The following is a 16,964-nucleotide window of genomic DNA, read 5'->3' as shown; positions in this document are numbered from 1 at the left end:
AGAATGGCACTACCATCCCCCAAATCAGCCCTCAGATGATTTCTACAGGGTTTCCATTCAAAGATATAAGCTATTTCCTGAAAATGGAGACCAGCACAGATTTACCCAATGCCATCCGAGAAAGCATCAAGTCACTTTTTCAAGTCACTTTCAGAGTCCAAATCAGAACTTCTAGAAAAATATGCAGTTACAGGGTGTGTGTGTGTGTGTGTGTGTGTGTGTGTGTGTGTGGTGTGTATGTGTGCGTGTGTGCGTGTGTGCATGTGGGTGTTAACAGATGAGATAGCAACACACCACTCCCATGAAGAACACCAGGTAAGCGAGGATGTTTAAGATCCTTTAGTCTAAAAGCAGGCCCAACGAGACAAACAGCTTGTTCAGAGCATTTATTAGGCTTTGCTTGGCCAGACCCGCTTAGTCGACTCAATCTGTAACTATCCTTGGACCTTAATGAGTCTTTATTTCTAAGGACACATCAAAATGAAGTATCTGCCTTTCAGAGTCATCGTCTCACTTACCAGTTCAAAGTACATGCTACTGACTCAGAACACAGAACTAATGTACATGTATGTCCGGGAACGGGGTCTGAGGGGACAATGTGTGGGAACAACTGAATCTACCCAACCCACGGCCTGTTAAAGAGGTATCCTCCTGCCTCACTTGTGAGACTGTTAGCTAATTTTAATCCAAATCTGAAAACCACAAAAGGTATTCCTGGAAGAGTTTTTATCCCTGTCTGCAGTTCCAGAAACTAAATAATAAATGTTATATCTGGATAGATTACCAAGAATCCTAAAAAAAAAAATTTAAACCCAATTTTCATTTTGTTTTGAGAAAGAGTCTATATCTGATTCAGCCACAAAATCCTATACTCAAATAATCCTTCTGCCTCGGCCCCACAAGGACTGAAACTGCGGGTGTGTGCCTGGTAACCTAAGGATTTTACTGGGGACACTGCTCAACTAGAGCTGCTATTGTTTGGGGGCCAAAGTGAGCACACCATTACATCAGTCACCGAGTTATGGTGACTGTTTATACAGATGGCACTGGCTAAAGATAAAGACGTTTTAGATGTAAATTTGACAAGATACTACCTTTAAACAGATTTATTTATTCTGTAGTAGGGTTTCCAAGGTAGGAAATAATGGGGAACAGACCCTGAGAGGTGTCTCTGGCCTGCTCTGATCGTAACTTTCTCATAAAACAGCGGGCTGAAGGTCTGATGTTATGCAAGATCAGTCGTCAGTTGTGTTTCTGAAATCCCATGTTCTACATTCTCTGGCTTCAGGGCCTCTTTTATTTCTTACATAACTGTGAGCAATCATTCCACACATTTCTTAAGTTGTGCAAATGCTCAAATAAAGTTTTAAAAAGATGTACTTCCTTCCAGTTGTGACCTTACTAAGTTTAGCAAACTCCCTGGTCCGGCCGGGAAGGCACATTTTGAATATAAACAAAGCCTTCCTGGCATGAAGTCGGTTTATAAACACAAACTAGCCAGAAGCAGGCAGCTTTGAGCATTTCTCAGAGCCCAGACATCCACGAGTGACTCTAAAGGACTCGAACAACTGCACTGAGCTACCTAAATGCTCAGGCGTGTTTTAGAGCAGCAACAGACTGTTAGGGTATCAAAGCCACATTCCAGCTCTAAACGTTCAGACACAGACTATTAACGTACATATTTAAAATACTTATTGCATTCAGCCTTACAGTCATGTGGACACGGTACTCACTCCATCTCCGGTAGGGACTTGCCCGTTGATGTTAAGAGTCCGGAAGGGTGAGTGTGTGGACAAGCGCTTGTCCCACTCGCTGGGCCGTGGTTCGGGTACTGACTCCATAAAGTTCTTTTTCAGTTCACTGATGCTGGCGTGATGTTTCTTGATCTCTTCTTGACTCTTGTCTAAATCCTACAGTTCAAAGGATAAAGACACAGAACGATAAATAGTGGGGACAAAAAAAACACACCTAGGGAACCCATCAGAGAGTGGGCGCTGGTAGAAAACACCACACTCAGGACAGACGTTACTGGCCTGCATTCTGCACTTAGATTGTAAATATACAACACTGTATATTTGCCTTTTTTTTTTTTTTTTTTTAAACAAAGTGCTGTACTCGGAAGCAGTGAAGCATCACAATCCCAAAGCTCCTGCAGTTAAACTGCCCCGAAGTGCTTGTTCCTTAACTGTATCTCCTCTTCCACGAAGGACGCAAAACCAGATCTCCACCTCCTCATTCCGAGAAGGCGACCCCACAATTCCATTAGCCTCAGCTTGGTAAGAACTGATTTAGGCTCAGCTCAGGCAGGATGGAGATAGCTATAGGGAAACTGATGAATGAGGGGCATGGCGAATGACCTCAGCTTCCACTAGCTGCTGTCCTTGGTGGGCTGCAACGCTGAGAACCCCTCCCTCGCTGTAATATTTTCAATTCTCTATAATGAAGGCCTGTCTTGATTCAGGAATTTATTATTAAAATTCTTATTTCCAGACTTCCAAAGTCAACTGTTAGTACCTCTATAAATAAATAAAGATGTTTTTAAAACTATTCATACCTGTATGTGTGCATACATGTCTACGTCAGGCCAGAGAACAACAAAAGAGGCTCTTCTTTTGAAGCAGGGTCTCTCATTGACCTGGAGCTTACCCAGGGCTAGGCTGGCTAGCCACCAAGGTCCAGGGATATTCTGGTGCTTACTACCCCAGCTCTGGGATTACTAGTGTGCACCACCTGGCCCAGCGCTTTTACATGGGCTTTGGGGACTAAACTCAGGTCCTCACACTTCTACACCTAGGCTATATCACATACATATATCTATATATCTATATATATATCTATATATATCTCACATATATATCATATATATATATATATTTTTTAGTATTTTCCCTACAATATAAAAACCCTATGGCTTCCTTGTTCACTTCTCTTAATACAATGCAAAATAGGGCCTTACTGGGACCTACACTGGGGAAGTGGCTGGGTGACAGGGGTCTTGTTGTCAAGTACATAGCCCTGGCTTTAACTGCCAGCACCACTCAAAGGACTTCAGTGATCGTCTTGAGTCTCCTATCTCTCCTTGATAACTTAAAACGATCCAACTGTTCCAACTGGAGGTTGCCGGATAGGTGAAAGGTTACTCAAGGTAACACCCTAGGGAGAGACAATCAAAACTAAGGCTAATAAAGCATAGGCTAAGACAGACAGATTTTGTTGCTGTTGTTAAAAAGAGATGTCTAATAATTTTTTTTTTTTTACAAGGGGCATCAGACCAAAAGGAGTCTGGTAAATTTGACTTGAAGACAAAGACTCAACTGCTCTCTGTCTAACAATACACATGCACATACAAAAGTTTGAGTTGCAGGTCATAAAGCTGGAGCCTGCAGCTCTAATACAATCTTGTGTTTACTTCCCATTAGGGCAGCATAGTAGCTAAGAAAAGCATGAAGCTAAATAGATCCCCGGCGGGCTGTGCGAACTTTGGGATCTGTCTATTTTTGGCATTGTGGGAAATAATTTCACTTTAGAAAGCAAAAATAAAAACAAAACAATATGGAATTTTTTTTGGATCAAATTTTTTGTGTTTGTTTGTGGTTTTATTTTTTTTTTCTCCCTGCAGGCAAGAAAGACCTTAACTAAATAGAACTTTCTCCAAATTGCTATGTAGGAGAAAACAATATGAAACCCAGGGACTCACATGACGTCTGGATTCTGGGGTTGTTCCTTCAGAAACTCATGAATTAACTATGAATTGACTTCTCTCTGTCTCTGTCTCTCTGTCTCTCTGTCTCTCTCTCTCTGTCTCTCTCTCTCTCTCTGTTTCTGTCCGTCTTTCTCTCTGTCTCTCTCTGTCTCTGTCTCTGTCTCTGTCTCTCTCTCTCTCTCTCATCTTTCTTTTTTTTCAAGATTGACCTCTGTGTATTTGCTTTGAGAGCAAAGAGAAAACTAACCCCAAAAGGTAACTGCAGCTCTCCGTAACTAGCACTTACTAAGGAGAAGAGTGAGCCCGTCTTAGGAACGTGAGCTTCACCGGGAAACGCCTGTGCTACAGCTGAAATCTCAAGGCTCAGCCTTGGGATGAGCAGCTGAGACCTGTCAGGCATGTGAGAGTCTATGACCCAGGTCCTCATCTGATGTTACATCTGTTGGGGCCAAGAACAACCTAACACATTTGGGATGACTAAAAGTGCTAGCAAGACGGAACAAAACCAAGCATGAGATTCTGGGATAAACATAATTTAGACCCAGCCAGAGCTGCGCCTGATGACTTGTGACTCTCCTCGCCTAGCTTTTGATTGGTTTGGAACCTGAGAAAATATATATTTTTCAGTAAATCTGGTAGCTTCTGAGAGAGCTTTCTCCATCCTTCTTAGCTGTTTTACTGGAAACCTGTGGGGGCATAGAATACAGTTAAGATCTCAAAGGGACCTGTTCCAGATAGAACGTGTCGCAGACATTTGCTACAGGTTCTCTCTGGGAGGTGGAGGAGGAGGCGGCAGATCTAAAAATGAACTCGACCTTATTTGTGCCAGAACAAAGCATTAGTGGGGGTGCGATAAGGGAAGGTGGGAGGGAGGCTTAAAGGAAAAAACCTGCCAGAGCAGCAGAGAACTTGAGGGAACTTCCTTGGGGTCACTTTTTACAATAACTAAGGAGGGATGGTCAAATTATGTCGGGTTATGTTCAGGTTAGATCATTTTTAAGGCCTATCATCTTAGGATTTTAGCAGCAATAAAACCAAACACTGGGTTAAATGTAAAATGTTCTCAAAAGGCAGTTAGTAGTTTTACATTTCAAACACACACTTATTCAAACATCCCCTCTCGGGGCTCTCAGTAAAAATGCCACGGAAGAAAACACAGACGACAGAGGAAGTTCGTGAGTTTCAGAAGCCACAGCACACCTCGTGGGAGAAGTGACAAATATATGATTGGCATAGCAGGTTCAGTGGGGAGACGATACCCCGAGAAGAGGAGACCACTGGACGTGTCTTGTCCCTCCTAATCTCCACACAAAAAAGGACTTAGGTCTCAGATATGGGATATGACAGGGATCCAGTTCCCAAGTTTGAAATCTAGAAGGGTCTGACCTTAGAGGTTTTATGTTATATGAGACAGATAGATGTAAAGCACTTGGAATTGTGCCATCATTCAATTCAATCATATGATTAATGAAGGTCATCTGTAATTTTTAATATTTGTATTAAAGTGCCTCATATAGCAGATATTCAAAATATAGCTATTGACCAAAAGACAGACATATATATACACACATATATATATACATACATATATATATATATATATATTTTTTTTTTTTTCTCTGCTGCGTGCCACCTCACCCGATACAGTGGCACACGCCTGCCATGCCCACATTCAGGAGGCTGAGGCAAGGAGACCGCTGTCTCAGAGCAGATCCTGCAGCAGAGGAACGTTTGTCTCCCACAGGTTTTCTACCAGCTTGCGGCTCTCCCTTTCTCCCCTCCAGCGCCCCACACTTGTAAGCTTCCTGCAGCCAGGAAGCTACACCCTGATGTCAGTTTCTACTCATTTCTTTGGGTTCTGCCTTGATTGTTACAGAATGTAATATTCCACTTCTACTTAGGAGATTTTCTGATGTACAAACTAACACCGGTTCCACATTCTTCCACAGAGAATGATTCTAACTTAATTTTTCTCATGGAGTTTCTTTAATCTCCAAATTGGTTTTACATCTCATACCCAGTGTGGACTAGTTCCTCCCAACTAGGAAAAGTCTATGAACTGAGGTAAAAATGTTGTCACTGTTGAATGTAATAGAAAAAGGACTTTAGGATGGGTACACATTACTCTTTCCTTAAAAACCATAAACTCCCCAGTCAGATTCCAGCTTTACCAACTTAACAGCTCTGTGGCCTTGGAGGAACTATTTAAATTCCTTAGCTACAATGTTTTCATCTTAAAAGTAAAAATCCTACCCACCAGCCTGCTTTACAGTGAGCCCTGAGGTAACCACCCCTCAAATGCTAGGCTCCCTCCCAGTCTTTCTTCAGGAGCTTTTGTTCCCTTCAGTGCGTAAGCCCATGTGGAATGTGATCACCTCCCCTCTTTTTTAAAGAGACTCTTCTCGGTTCAGGCGAAAGCAGTGCAAATTTGTTTCTTGGGATATTGACAGTTTATAGTCTTGGGAATTTCAAGAAACTTTTAGCAATGGTATTTGAATGTTCTGAAGGGGGGGGGGATAAAACGGTAGAACCATGAACGGGAGAGAGAGCTCCAATCATATATTTTTTTGGATAGGATGAGAGAGATGCAAACTAAAAGTCAGGAGAGATGATTGCTTATCTTCATGTTTACCAACATGCAAAAGCGCTTTAAACCTAAACGTCTCTCATGCAGTGGCATGCAAAACCAAACACAGCGCAGGGTGAAGGGGGTCAGCACAGAATGCAGAAGGTTCCAGGCCACCAACTGAAATAAGCTTCAAGTTCATACAAACCTCCAACATTAAATTGCTATGTCTGATATAAATGTTTTCACCATCTAGTCTCTCTCTCTTTTTCTGTGAAAACGAAAGGGAGAAAAACAGAAGCATAAAAAAATTAAAATGTTGTTCTTGCGGGGAAACAAACTGCAAATTGGCAAACAAAAAAACAATGAAAAGTAAATGTGGGCGATGCAGCAAATGCCAACATGAAATGGTCACAGGAGCACAGGGACACTAGCACGGTTACCAGAGGGAATGACGGATGACCTTGTTTGCAAACAGTGGAAAGCCATGACGATGGTATTTAAAGAGACAGTGTTCCCGGCTTCATTGCTTCTAACACAATAAGCTGTTTTCTGAAATTGAACTATTTGAATATTACCTTGAGATAATATATAACTCTAAAAGGTTTGGACACCATGTAACACGGAGTGGAGAAATGCTATAAAAACACTTTAGTCTTTTGGAGAGTTTTATGCTTCTGAAATACTGCGGTATCCGAATGTTTACAGTGTTCCAGATTTAATCAGCTAACAAGTACATCCAGTAAGAACTGGTTCATCCCACTCTGAGGCTGGGAAATGAGCACACAGCAGTTAAACACATGCTATTAATGCTGGAAGTTCCTGCTAGGATGGCTTTGGCGATAAATGTGTATAAAATGCTAATAGGTCTACTAATATGATGCCACTGGGAAAGTTCTCGTAAAGTCAGCCTGAAAGTTAGGTCTGGCCTATACAATTGCATTTCGTTAAGATACTTAAATATTGAAAGCTTATCTGGATAAACCTGTCCGTAAATAGTCTAAGGGTCTAATGTCTCTGTCTTTGTCTGTCTCTTTCTCTCTCTGTGTGTGTATGCGTGTGTGTGTGTGTGTGTGTGTGTGTGTGTGTGTGTGTGTGTGTAAATATACATTCTGACTGTACTGCTTGATGGTTCCCCACGTACTGGCTCTTGGAGTAATTTCTGAAGAAGAAGAATCAAAGGCTGGACCACTGTCTTTTTAATACACTGTAGCGGGCATGGGTGAAATGGTGGCCTAGCTGTGAAAGTGAAAACAGGCTAACCTTCCTCATTCTTATCAGATCTTCACCTTTTTCTGCAAGCTTCTGTTTTGCCACAATTCAATAAAGAAAAAAAACAGATAAAATATTGGCTCATTGAAGTTTGTTTGAACCTTTTATTTATTTTTAAGGTAAAGAGGAATGGAGGAGTATTAAAAAAAACTGCGGGGGCGGGGAGGGGAAAGGGACAAGTGTCCTGTTGGCACAAACCTGAGCTTGGTCACCATTTGAGGTAGGTACTGTGACCTCGGTGTGGGGTTTTTCCACCTACATTCAAGAAATAAAATAGTGAAACATTTTAGATTAGCAGGCTTCCATGAATAGTTAAGCTGCCTCATGAAGCTGGGGTGAAAACGACGGCCCCTACAGGGAAGGTTTCATCCCAGTACTGTCTGTTAGTTCGTCACGACAGCTTCAAGGCTGAAGAGGTAATATAGGTAGGCAAGCTACCACAAAAGAAAACAGAGTCAATCATCCTATGGATGAAAAAACCACTTTAATGATTATTTATAAAAACGGTACTCACAAAAGCAGTAATCTAGGCTTAATACTAGCTGTACGTTCTTGTTTATAACCTAGACGTATTTGTGTGTGTGTGTGTGTGTGTGTGTGTGTGTGTGTGTACACGTACGTACATCACAGCCCTCTTGTGGAGGTCATAAGACAATCTCGGTGTCAGCCTTCACCTTCTACCTTGCTTAACACAGGGTCTCTCTCGTCCACTGAGGTGTATTTTCCTGATTCTGCCTCCCGTCTCCCAGTAGGGTGTGTTGAGATTACAGACACTGTGCTCCTGAGGGTTCTGAACTCAGGCAAACATTTCATCCTCCTCCCAGTTACCTTCCTGTCCCTCCAGTACTTTAAATCATATTTAAGAACAGATTTACAAATGGAAATATAAATGTGTAATATTCATGACATAATCAAAGAGATAATTTTTATAGTAAAGACACATGTAATTAGCAAATTAGACACCAAACAGGTAAACACAAACGTCTCTGTTAGTCGGCTGATCAATACATTTAAGCAGGCAGTGTACTCTTCCGTTCATTGAAGAGAACATAAAGTAATTTACATGCAAATTGAGACTGAGGCCTGCAGCTACCTTCCTCTCCAGCTACAGCACCCGGCACTGCAGTCTCCTCCCTAGGAACCCACATGCTGGGCAGACGAGCTAGAGTCACCCTTAGCAGTCGCCTCAGAGCACTATCCTAAGGGCGCTGCGAGTCTTTAGAACACAGCTAGAACTAGCCGTCTTATAGTCAGAGACTGGAGTAATTACTTAAAAACCTGATTGCGACTCGGGAACACCGTACAGTGAGCATGGCACAAAGCACTGTGTAGTTCACATTTAGAGACCGACTCGTCTTTTCCAAGGGTGAGGTGGTTCTGTCATATTACTTGTTTCTTACAGAACCCCGTCAACTTGCGATTTTGGCATAGTCCTTTCACGTGCATGAAGCAGCGTTGCTCCGCAGAACAATGCCACTGTGCTGTTTTCTCCAGGGTGAATATAAAAACATGAGAGGATACCAGACTCTGCACTACTGCCGAACACTCATGCACTTGGACACTTGGAACTGCCAGGAGCAATTAATTAATAACTGGGTCATCTCTGCTCGAGACCCCAGTTAGCACGCTAGTTCCCTTGTTCTTCAGTAACAGAGGTGATGTCTCGGTTTCCAGTTTGCTTGTTTTTGAGACAGAGTTTTACTATGTAGCCTGGGCTGGCCTCCAACTCCATTTTCCGAGATCTGGAATTATAGACCTGTGCCATCCTGCCCAACTTAAAACAGACATGATGTTTTCATAAAATTATGTATACTCCGCAAATACTAGTTTTAATTATTTCATAAGGCTTAAGTCCCGTTTAAACAATAACGTCTTTTGGGTCTTTAGTAATCTAGCAGCAGAAAACGGAGAGCCACCACTTCGGTTTAAGAACTGAGAGGCCAATCATCCAGCCTTGACGTGAGGCTATGTGCCTGGTCTTATTGTAGCTTGTTATGCCATATTTGGTTGATGTCACTGAGAAACCTACTCTTTTCTGGGGGTAGGTAGGGAAGGGGATATGAGGGAAGGGAGGAGGAGAAGCTGGGAAGAGGGGAGGGAGGGGACACTGCAGCCAGGATGTAATGATAAAAGGAAAAAGGGAAAAAAGTGTACTCACATACATAACATAAATAAATAAATCTTAAAAAAAAAAAAAGAGTTAGAGCTATGGGGCTAAAGAGAGGGCTCAGCCGTTGGGAGCATTGTCTGCTCTTCCAGAGGACCAGGGTTCAATTCCCAGCACCTACACTGCCTCACAACTGTTAAAAGTTCCAATGGATCCAACTCCCTCACACAGACATACATATGGACCAAACACAGTGCATATAAAAAAAGTTGAATGAAAAGGTTAACAAAGAATTGAGGCCAAAAGAGGAGAGCAATGATACATACCTACAGTCCCAGCTATTAGGAAGATTATGGTAGAAGGGTTTCTTGACTACGAGTGTTCAAGGCTAGCCTGGGAAACATGCAAACCCCATTTCATTTTGCCAAAGTTCAAAGGCAAAAGAAACTTATTTTTGAAGTACCTGCATGATTTATGGGCCAAAGGAAAACTAGTGAGTTAGCAGAAAACCAGTGGTGTCTTAGCCATTCAGGGAGACCCCTTGACATCTCCAATAGCCTGACACTCTCTAATCAGTATGGAAAAGGAAAGTCAAAACTGCTAGTTGAGGGCTGGGGAGATGGCTCAGTGGTTAAGAGCACTGACTGCTCTTCCAGAGGTCCTGAGTTCAATTCCCAGCAACCACATGGTGGCTCACAACCATCTGTAATGAGATCCGATGCCCTCTTCTGGTGTGTCTGAAGACAGCTACAGTATATTCATATATAATAAACAAATCTTTAAAGAAAGGAACTGCTGGTTGATATATTCCAACATTAAAAACTGAGCAGGTATTCAAAAGCCACATGGAATCTGAAGACCGATGTCATGGACACCAGGCAAATGTCACTCAAGACAGGGAACCTGTATGTCATATTTAACCGTTAAAATAAAAATAGCAGTTGCTCACTGTTCTACACTGAATCAGATAACGACCTGGCTCCACAAGAACGGCCAACCTATACACTATGAGCATGGGAAGGAGGAGGAGCTCACCAAGGTCTTAACAAAGAGTCACTGTCAGGAACGCCATCCTCGTACCTCCTCTCAATAGTGAGACCTGCATCTACTCTAACAGACCTGAACTAGCTCTGTGTAAATGCTATTTACATATATTGAACATACATAAAAGATTAGTCCAGTCTGACCTCTGCAGGCGCCAGGCATGCACGTGGTGCACACACGTAAATTCAGGCAAAACACTCATACACATCAAATAAAAAGAAAATCCTAAAAAAAAAAACTAGAAAAGCTTTAAATAGCTCTAAAAATGTGCTTTATGCAAATCTATTCTTTGAAAATCAAATTCTAGAAAAACACACAGGAGGTTGGTGAGACATGATTCCTTTTAGAAACGATGAGAAAAGGCAACGTTGTTGGGAAGCTGCGAGACTCCACTGCTCTGAAAGCCCCTGTAACTCAGAGCTCGCGCTAGCGGACCTCGGCATGTAAGCCGTACCTTCCAAGCTTCTGTGGGCTCGGGCTCGGGCTCAGCTGGCTCTTCTCCCCGCTTCTCTTCAACCTTCACGGCTTCCTTTGGTGCTTTCTTGGCAGGTGCCCCTGGCCCTTCCGTGACCTGACTCTGAGCAATGGCTGGGGCAGAGGTGGGCCGAGGGCTTCGGTCTGTGGACTCGGCAGCTGCTGCTGTGTGAGGAGAAGAGGGAAGAGTAGATGAGGGGAGGCGCCGCTGTCCTGACCTTAAAGCCATGGGTGAAACTGCAAATCCAGGACGTCTGCGGATGCTGCAGCCCCCTGTATGTTGTATAGAGGGAGAACTCGAACCATGAGTGCTTTTCAAGGGAGATGATGGTGAGGGGATAAAATATCCCCAACAGAAAAACCAGCACATCTTAATCACTGCTGCCTAAATGCTGAATTTGAATAAAGACAAAAAAATAAATAAAGCATAGATTCGGGATGGCTCTCCCAATAAGCTGTTTGAAAGTAGACATTTATTCGTAGATGGTTTCAGGAACCTAAACAAACATCTGATTTGGTGGAGTAGATGAAGCCTGTTGTCTTGTTAGACAGGGGCTACTTACTGTTGGATGTACGGAAAGTTAAATCTTTGAGCCAGACAATCTCTTTTAATAAATCAGTTGATTAAAAGATCAAAAAATTCTGGACTTTCACCCAAAAATAAAGCACAAAGTAACGGAGCCACCCTCCACCATATCAACGTCTTACAGCCTTTTCCCCTATAGTACTTAGAACACCGGCTCCCGACCAGGGCTGCTTCTTCCCCCCAGGGCACATCTGACAATATCTGGAGATGTTCTGGTCACAGCTAGGGCAGAGAGAGAAAGGAGGTGCTGACATCTATCGCACAGAGAGAGGCAGAGGTAGCAGGGGCTGGGAAAGCCTAGTTAGGGAGAGAATAAACCGTACTGGCTGACTATAAAAACCTCTGCACGTGATTAACTGTTGCTTGGGTTTGAACTAGCTGGCGTCTGCTTTAGGTAACTTAATTCAAAACAGACTGTGCCTGTAGCTCAGTGATGGTTTACTTGCCTTGAACCCAGGAGGTCTGGGGTTCCACCTTCATACACTTTGTAGCAAACCTTACTAAGGTTTAATGTCAACGGTAAACTTTGTTTGTTTGTTTGTTTTTTGTTTGAGAGAGGATTTTTCTCTACATATCCCTGGCTGTTCTGGAATTCAGCATGTAGATCAGGCTGGCCTTGAACTGTCAGAGATCTGCCTGTCTTTGTTTCATAAATGTTGGGATTAGAGGTAGGTATGTGCCACCACGTCTAACTTTAATATTTCATTTCAAAATTGTATTTAATTTTTATTATTTGTGTGTCTTCTTGTGCATGTTAGGTAAGGGGTGGCATGTGTGTGTGTGTGTGTGTGTGTGTGTGTGTGTGTGTGTGTGTGTGTAGGTCAGAGGATAACCCTTGGCAATTGAGTCTTTCCTTCTAACTTGGGATCAGGGATTGAACTCAAGCTCTCAGGATTATGTGCCCAGGGCCTTTACCCACTGAGCCATCTCTGACTTAGAATTTCAGGTAACAGGCCATCATTCCTTCTTGTACTGAGACTTTTATTAGATTTGAATACTCTTTTACGGAAATGTACAATTTTATTAGGTACTTTTCTTCTTCAGACTTCCGAATATAATTTATTCTGATACATTTAGATTTATAAACAGTAAAAATGAAGCAAAACAAAGGAATTCTTTAAGCCAGAACAGACTGACATATAGAAAGTTACCCCCGTCTTATTCAGATGACACCAAGAAAGAAATGCTTACTATCCTATAATGACCTCTCCGAAAGACTTCTCAGGGGATGTCCAGCAAAGAGTAACAGGCCCGTAGAGCCTATCTCAGACGGCAACGACGGATCTGTGGCCGCTCACAAGTCCCTGTTGCCAATGGGTGCTCTCAGCTAGTCAACCCAAGAGCGGCAGATGGCAAAGCAAGCCTAACAAAACAAGGAAACTGACAAAATATTTTTCTCACAGTTGTGCTAATGCCTGGGATTACATGTGTATTCACACCTCCTCTCAAAGAATTAATTCAACTCTGCCTGAAATCATAGAAACAGAGCCCTCGCTCTCACCATGTGTTATTTTGCTACATGAATTTGGTTCTAATCCAATCCTAATACTGCAGAGCCAAATGGTTTAAGTCTTCAGCATTCCTGCTGTGCTGGGGAAGCAGACACAAACATGAAAACCAATGGTTAGACACAGACGAGGTCACAGCTCAGACTACAAAATAACAGCTACGATGAACACCCCTCACAGGAAAAGGAACAAGAGACAGGCGAGACCTGAATCCTGACCCTCACATGCGACCCTCAGCCACACGCAGTGGTGCTAGGAAGAGACTTGAGCTTCCCATGGAATGTGGAGGACACTAACCATAGGGGAGCTGGGGAAAGAATACTCAACGGATAAAAAATATCTAATTCTAAATATCAGTAACTCCCAACACCATGTACTTCAGTCTTTATATTTATTTCGTGATAAGCTAATATTATTTAAAAAATACATTCAGAAAACTCAATTATTCAGGCCGGAGAGAGGGCTCAGCGGTTAAGAGCACCGAGGTCCTGAGTTCAAATCCCAACAACCATACGATGGCTCACAACCATCTGTAATGAGATCTGGTGCCCTCTTCTGGTGTATCTGAGACAGCAACGGTGTACTCATATAAATAAAATAAATAAATAAAGCTTTAAAAAAATTAGTTATGCACACAGTGGCATAAAACTCAACAGAAGGAGAAACCCCGGAGAAAAGCAAATTTCCTTCAGTTTTGCAGTATGGAGACTACAACCTATAGATCACAATGAATGTGATCGGGTTTTCGACAGCTTCATTACACTATAACATATATACTGTACAGTTCACTCACTTAAGTGTAATTAAGTGTCTATTAGTATGTTAGTGACTTGTATTTAAGATGTTTTAGCTTGGGGCTGGGAAGGTGACTCAGAGGGTAATGTGCTTGTGGGCAAGCACGAGACTGACTTCAGATTCTCAGCACCCGTGCACTAGCTAAGTATACGTCAGTAACTTAGCTATGGGTTGGGGAGCAGATAGATCCCTGCGGCTTTCTGCCAAGCCAGCCCAGCACACTGGTGAGCTCCAGGTTCAGTGAGTTACCCAAAAAAATAGCTGGAATGTTATCAGGGAAACAGTCGATGTCAACCTCTGGCCTCCATGTGCACACACCTACACGCACACGTGTGTACAGCTACCTACTCAGCACACATGTTCATGCACACGCACACTCATACAGCATGCCTGGGTTCCTGGCTTTGATCCTTCGCACCAAGGAAAGGGTAATGATAGGTGGCTTTGAGCATTATTACCTCATTCGTTAGCTATTACAGACCCTGCAGTCTGTATAGAGGACACTAAACTTTAAAAAGTCAGTGTCTCCTATTCCTGAAGATTCTGATCAAGGTGCTGGTGCTGACACAGAACCACTGATGTCAGCCATCATGCCCCCGTTGGCTGACAAGAACAGAAGCAGACTTGGCTGAGGTGTACTGAGGAGCGTGTGTGTGTGTGTGTGTGTGTGTGTGTGTGTGTGTGTGTGTGTGTGTGTGTGTGTGGTTTGGAGGGAATGGGGCAGGGCACACGAGTGCTGGTAACTACAAAGGTTCGAAATCCCTGAAGCTAGAGCTGCAGGCAGCAGTGAGATGCCCGATGTGGGTGGCTGGGAACTAAACTCAGATTCTTTGCAATAGCAATACTTGCTCTTAACCAGCAAGACATCTCTCCAGTGTTTTTCAAGGATGGTGATGGGCTGGGAAAATGGTTTGGTGTATAAATAGCTTGCTGCACAAATGTGAAGACTTGAGTTCAAATAACTAGACTCCACATAAAGCTGGCACATTAGTGTGCTTCTATAATCTTAGTGCTCCCTGGAAACAGACAGAATCCGTAGATGCTTGTGTGCCAGCTATAAACAGCAACAGCCTTCTGATGTCAACATACATGTTACTGCATAGCATACATGCCTACACACCCCTACACATGCACCAAATACGAACAGAAGTCAAAACAAAAAGAAAGGAACATGAATCCAGTCAGAAAACTCTCTAACTGCTTAGGCAGTGGTTCTCAAACCTGTGGCAAACCTTTACCTCCAAGATTCACAGGCAATAGCAGAATTATAGTTATCAAGTACCAACAAAAATAATTTCATGGTGGGGTCACCACAACATGGGGGGCTATATTAAAGGATCCCAGCACTGGAAGCGTGAGCACCACTGGCTTAGAGTAATACCTAGAACATACTAAGTGCTTCATGAATATCACTGGCTTAGAGTAATACCTAGAACATACTAAGTGCTTCATGAATATTAACTCTTACAACTTTTAGTCTCTCCTTTCTAAAAGTGAGAGGGTGAGAAGCAAACCCAGGGCTAGAGGAATGGCTCAGCAGCTCGGACGCTGGCTCTTGCTGAAGACCCTAATTTCATTCCCGACACCCACTCTGGACAGCTCACCTGTAACTCCAGATCCAGAGGACCCAGCACCGTCTGCTAACATCTAAGGAAACCCACACTTGTGCACATACCCACACACAAATACAATTTAATTGAATTTAAAAATAAAAGAAAGCACATCTCAGAGGCCAGAGCTGGCTTCTGTTGCTACTTCTAACGAGGCTTCCGACTCTGGTGAGTTGCTTATGTTCTTAACTTATTAAGGGGCTGGAGAGATGCCTCAGTGGTTAAGAGCATTGGCTGTTTTTCTAGGGGACCCAGGTTCAATTCCACAGCAGCTCAGAATTGTCTGTAACTCCAGTTCCAGGGGACCTGACACCCTTGCACAGACATAGATGCAGTCAAAACACCAATGCACCCAAAATAAAAATAAATAACTATTAAGATAAATACAATATAAAATGATAAATGTCAGTAGACAACTATCCAAAGAAATAGAAATGGAAATAGAAAAAGAATGGTTCAATAAATGTGTAGAAAAGTTGCCAGGAGTGGTAGCTCATGCATTTAATTACACACTCGGGAGAGGAAGTGGGAGGCGGAGGCAGGCGGATCTCTGAGTTCAAGCCCAGTCTGGTCTACAGAGTGAGTCCCAGGACAGCCAGAGCCACTCAGAGAAACCCTGCCTCAAAAAACAAACAACAAACAAACAAACAAAAATGGCGTCACACTAAAGTTCAAGTGGAGGTCGGGTGACTTACTAGGTAAGGAATGAGGTAAGGAATGCTGTCACGTGAACACAGTAAACGCATGCAGGTGGAATGACAACACAAAATGGAAACCTCCTTCCTCTACACGCCAGACTCTGGAGTCTCCTTCCACTAAATGATTTTCCTTCCCTGGGCATTTCCAATGCTTGATTGACTAGCAGTGTTGTCAGCCCTACTTCCAAATAAACCACTAACCGCTTTCCACTGCCCACCACAAGCTGAGTCCCGTGTCAGCCTCCAGCCTGTTTCTGGTTTAATCTTCAGTGCAGGTGGAGCCTTGCTACTCAGTATGCAGAGGTGACAGCAGCCAGGCTGTGTCACTCTTTCCAATAGTTTCCCTCCATAATGAAGAGAAAATCTAAAGTCATTACTGTGGGCCTACGAGGCCCTTACAAGCCTGGCTTCCGCCTGCTGCCCTGAGCACACTTCACGCGCCTCTCCTCTAGGCTCACTAAACCCACACCTGTGCTCAGCCAGTTGCCACACGCAGTTGTTGGTTTTTAATGAAATGCTCAGCTCCCCTCCAGCAGCCACATTTCAGGTTCTTACCCACCAGAGTGACTGAATCAAGTCACGGTACGCATTTCCACTGGCA

General features: G+C 43.1%; 1 protein-coding gene across 10 annotated transcripts in view; it reads right to left on the bottom strand.

Moving 5' to 3' along the window:
* The window catches only part of Epb41 (erythrocyte membrane protein band 4.1), a 158,567-nt gene that overhangs the window by 32,304 nt on the left and 109,299 nt on the right, over nt 1-16,964 (bottom strand). For 4 of the 10 annotated variants that reach the window (XM_032896859.1, XM_032896852.1, XM_032896881.1 and 1 more), the window contains 5 exons: nt 11,147-11,331; nt 7,740-7,796; nt 7,533-7,574; nt 6,478-6,540; nt 1,734-1,910 (listed from right to left, as the gene is read on the bottom strand). In XM_032896859.1, the coding sequence (XP_032752750.1) occupies nt 1,734-1,910; nt 6,478-6,540; nt 7,533-7,574; nt 7,740-7,796; nt 11,147-11,331 (524 nt within the window). The remainder of the gene's footprint in view (nt 1-1,733; nt 1,911-6,477; nt 6,541-7,532; nt 7,575-7,739; nt 7,797-11,146; nt 11,332-16,964) is intronic. The other 6 variants (XM_032896843.1, XM_032896865.1, XM_032896847.1 and 3 more) reach the window with 4 other exon arrangements.

The sequence above is a fragment of the Rattus rattus genome, chromosome 1 (genome assembly GCF_011064425.1).
Source record: "Rattus rattus isolate New Zealand chromosome 1, Rrattus_CSIRO_v1, whole genome shotgun sequence".
Lineage (NCBI taxonomy): Eukaryota > Metazoa > Chordata > Mammalia > Rodentia > Muridae > Rattus > Rattus rattus.
The sequence above is the reverse complement of the archived record's forward strand: the minus strand, read 5'-3'. Positions and strand labels throughout refer to the sequence as shown.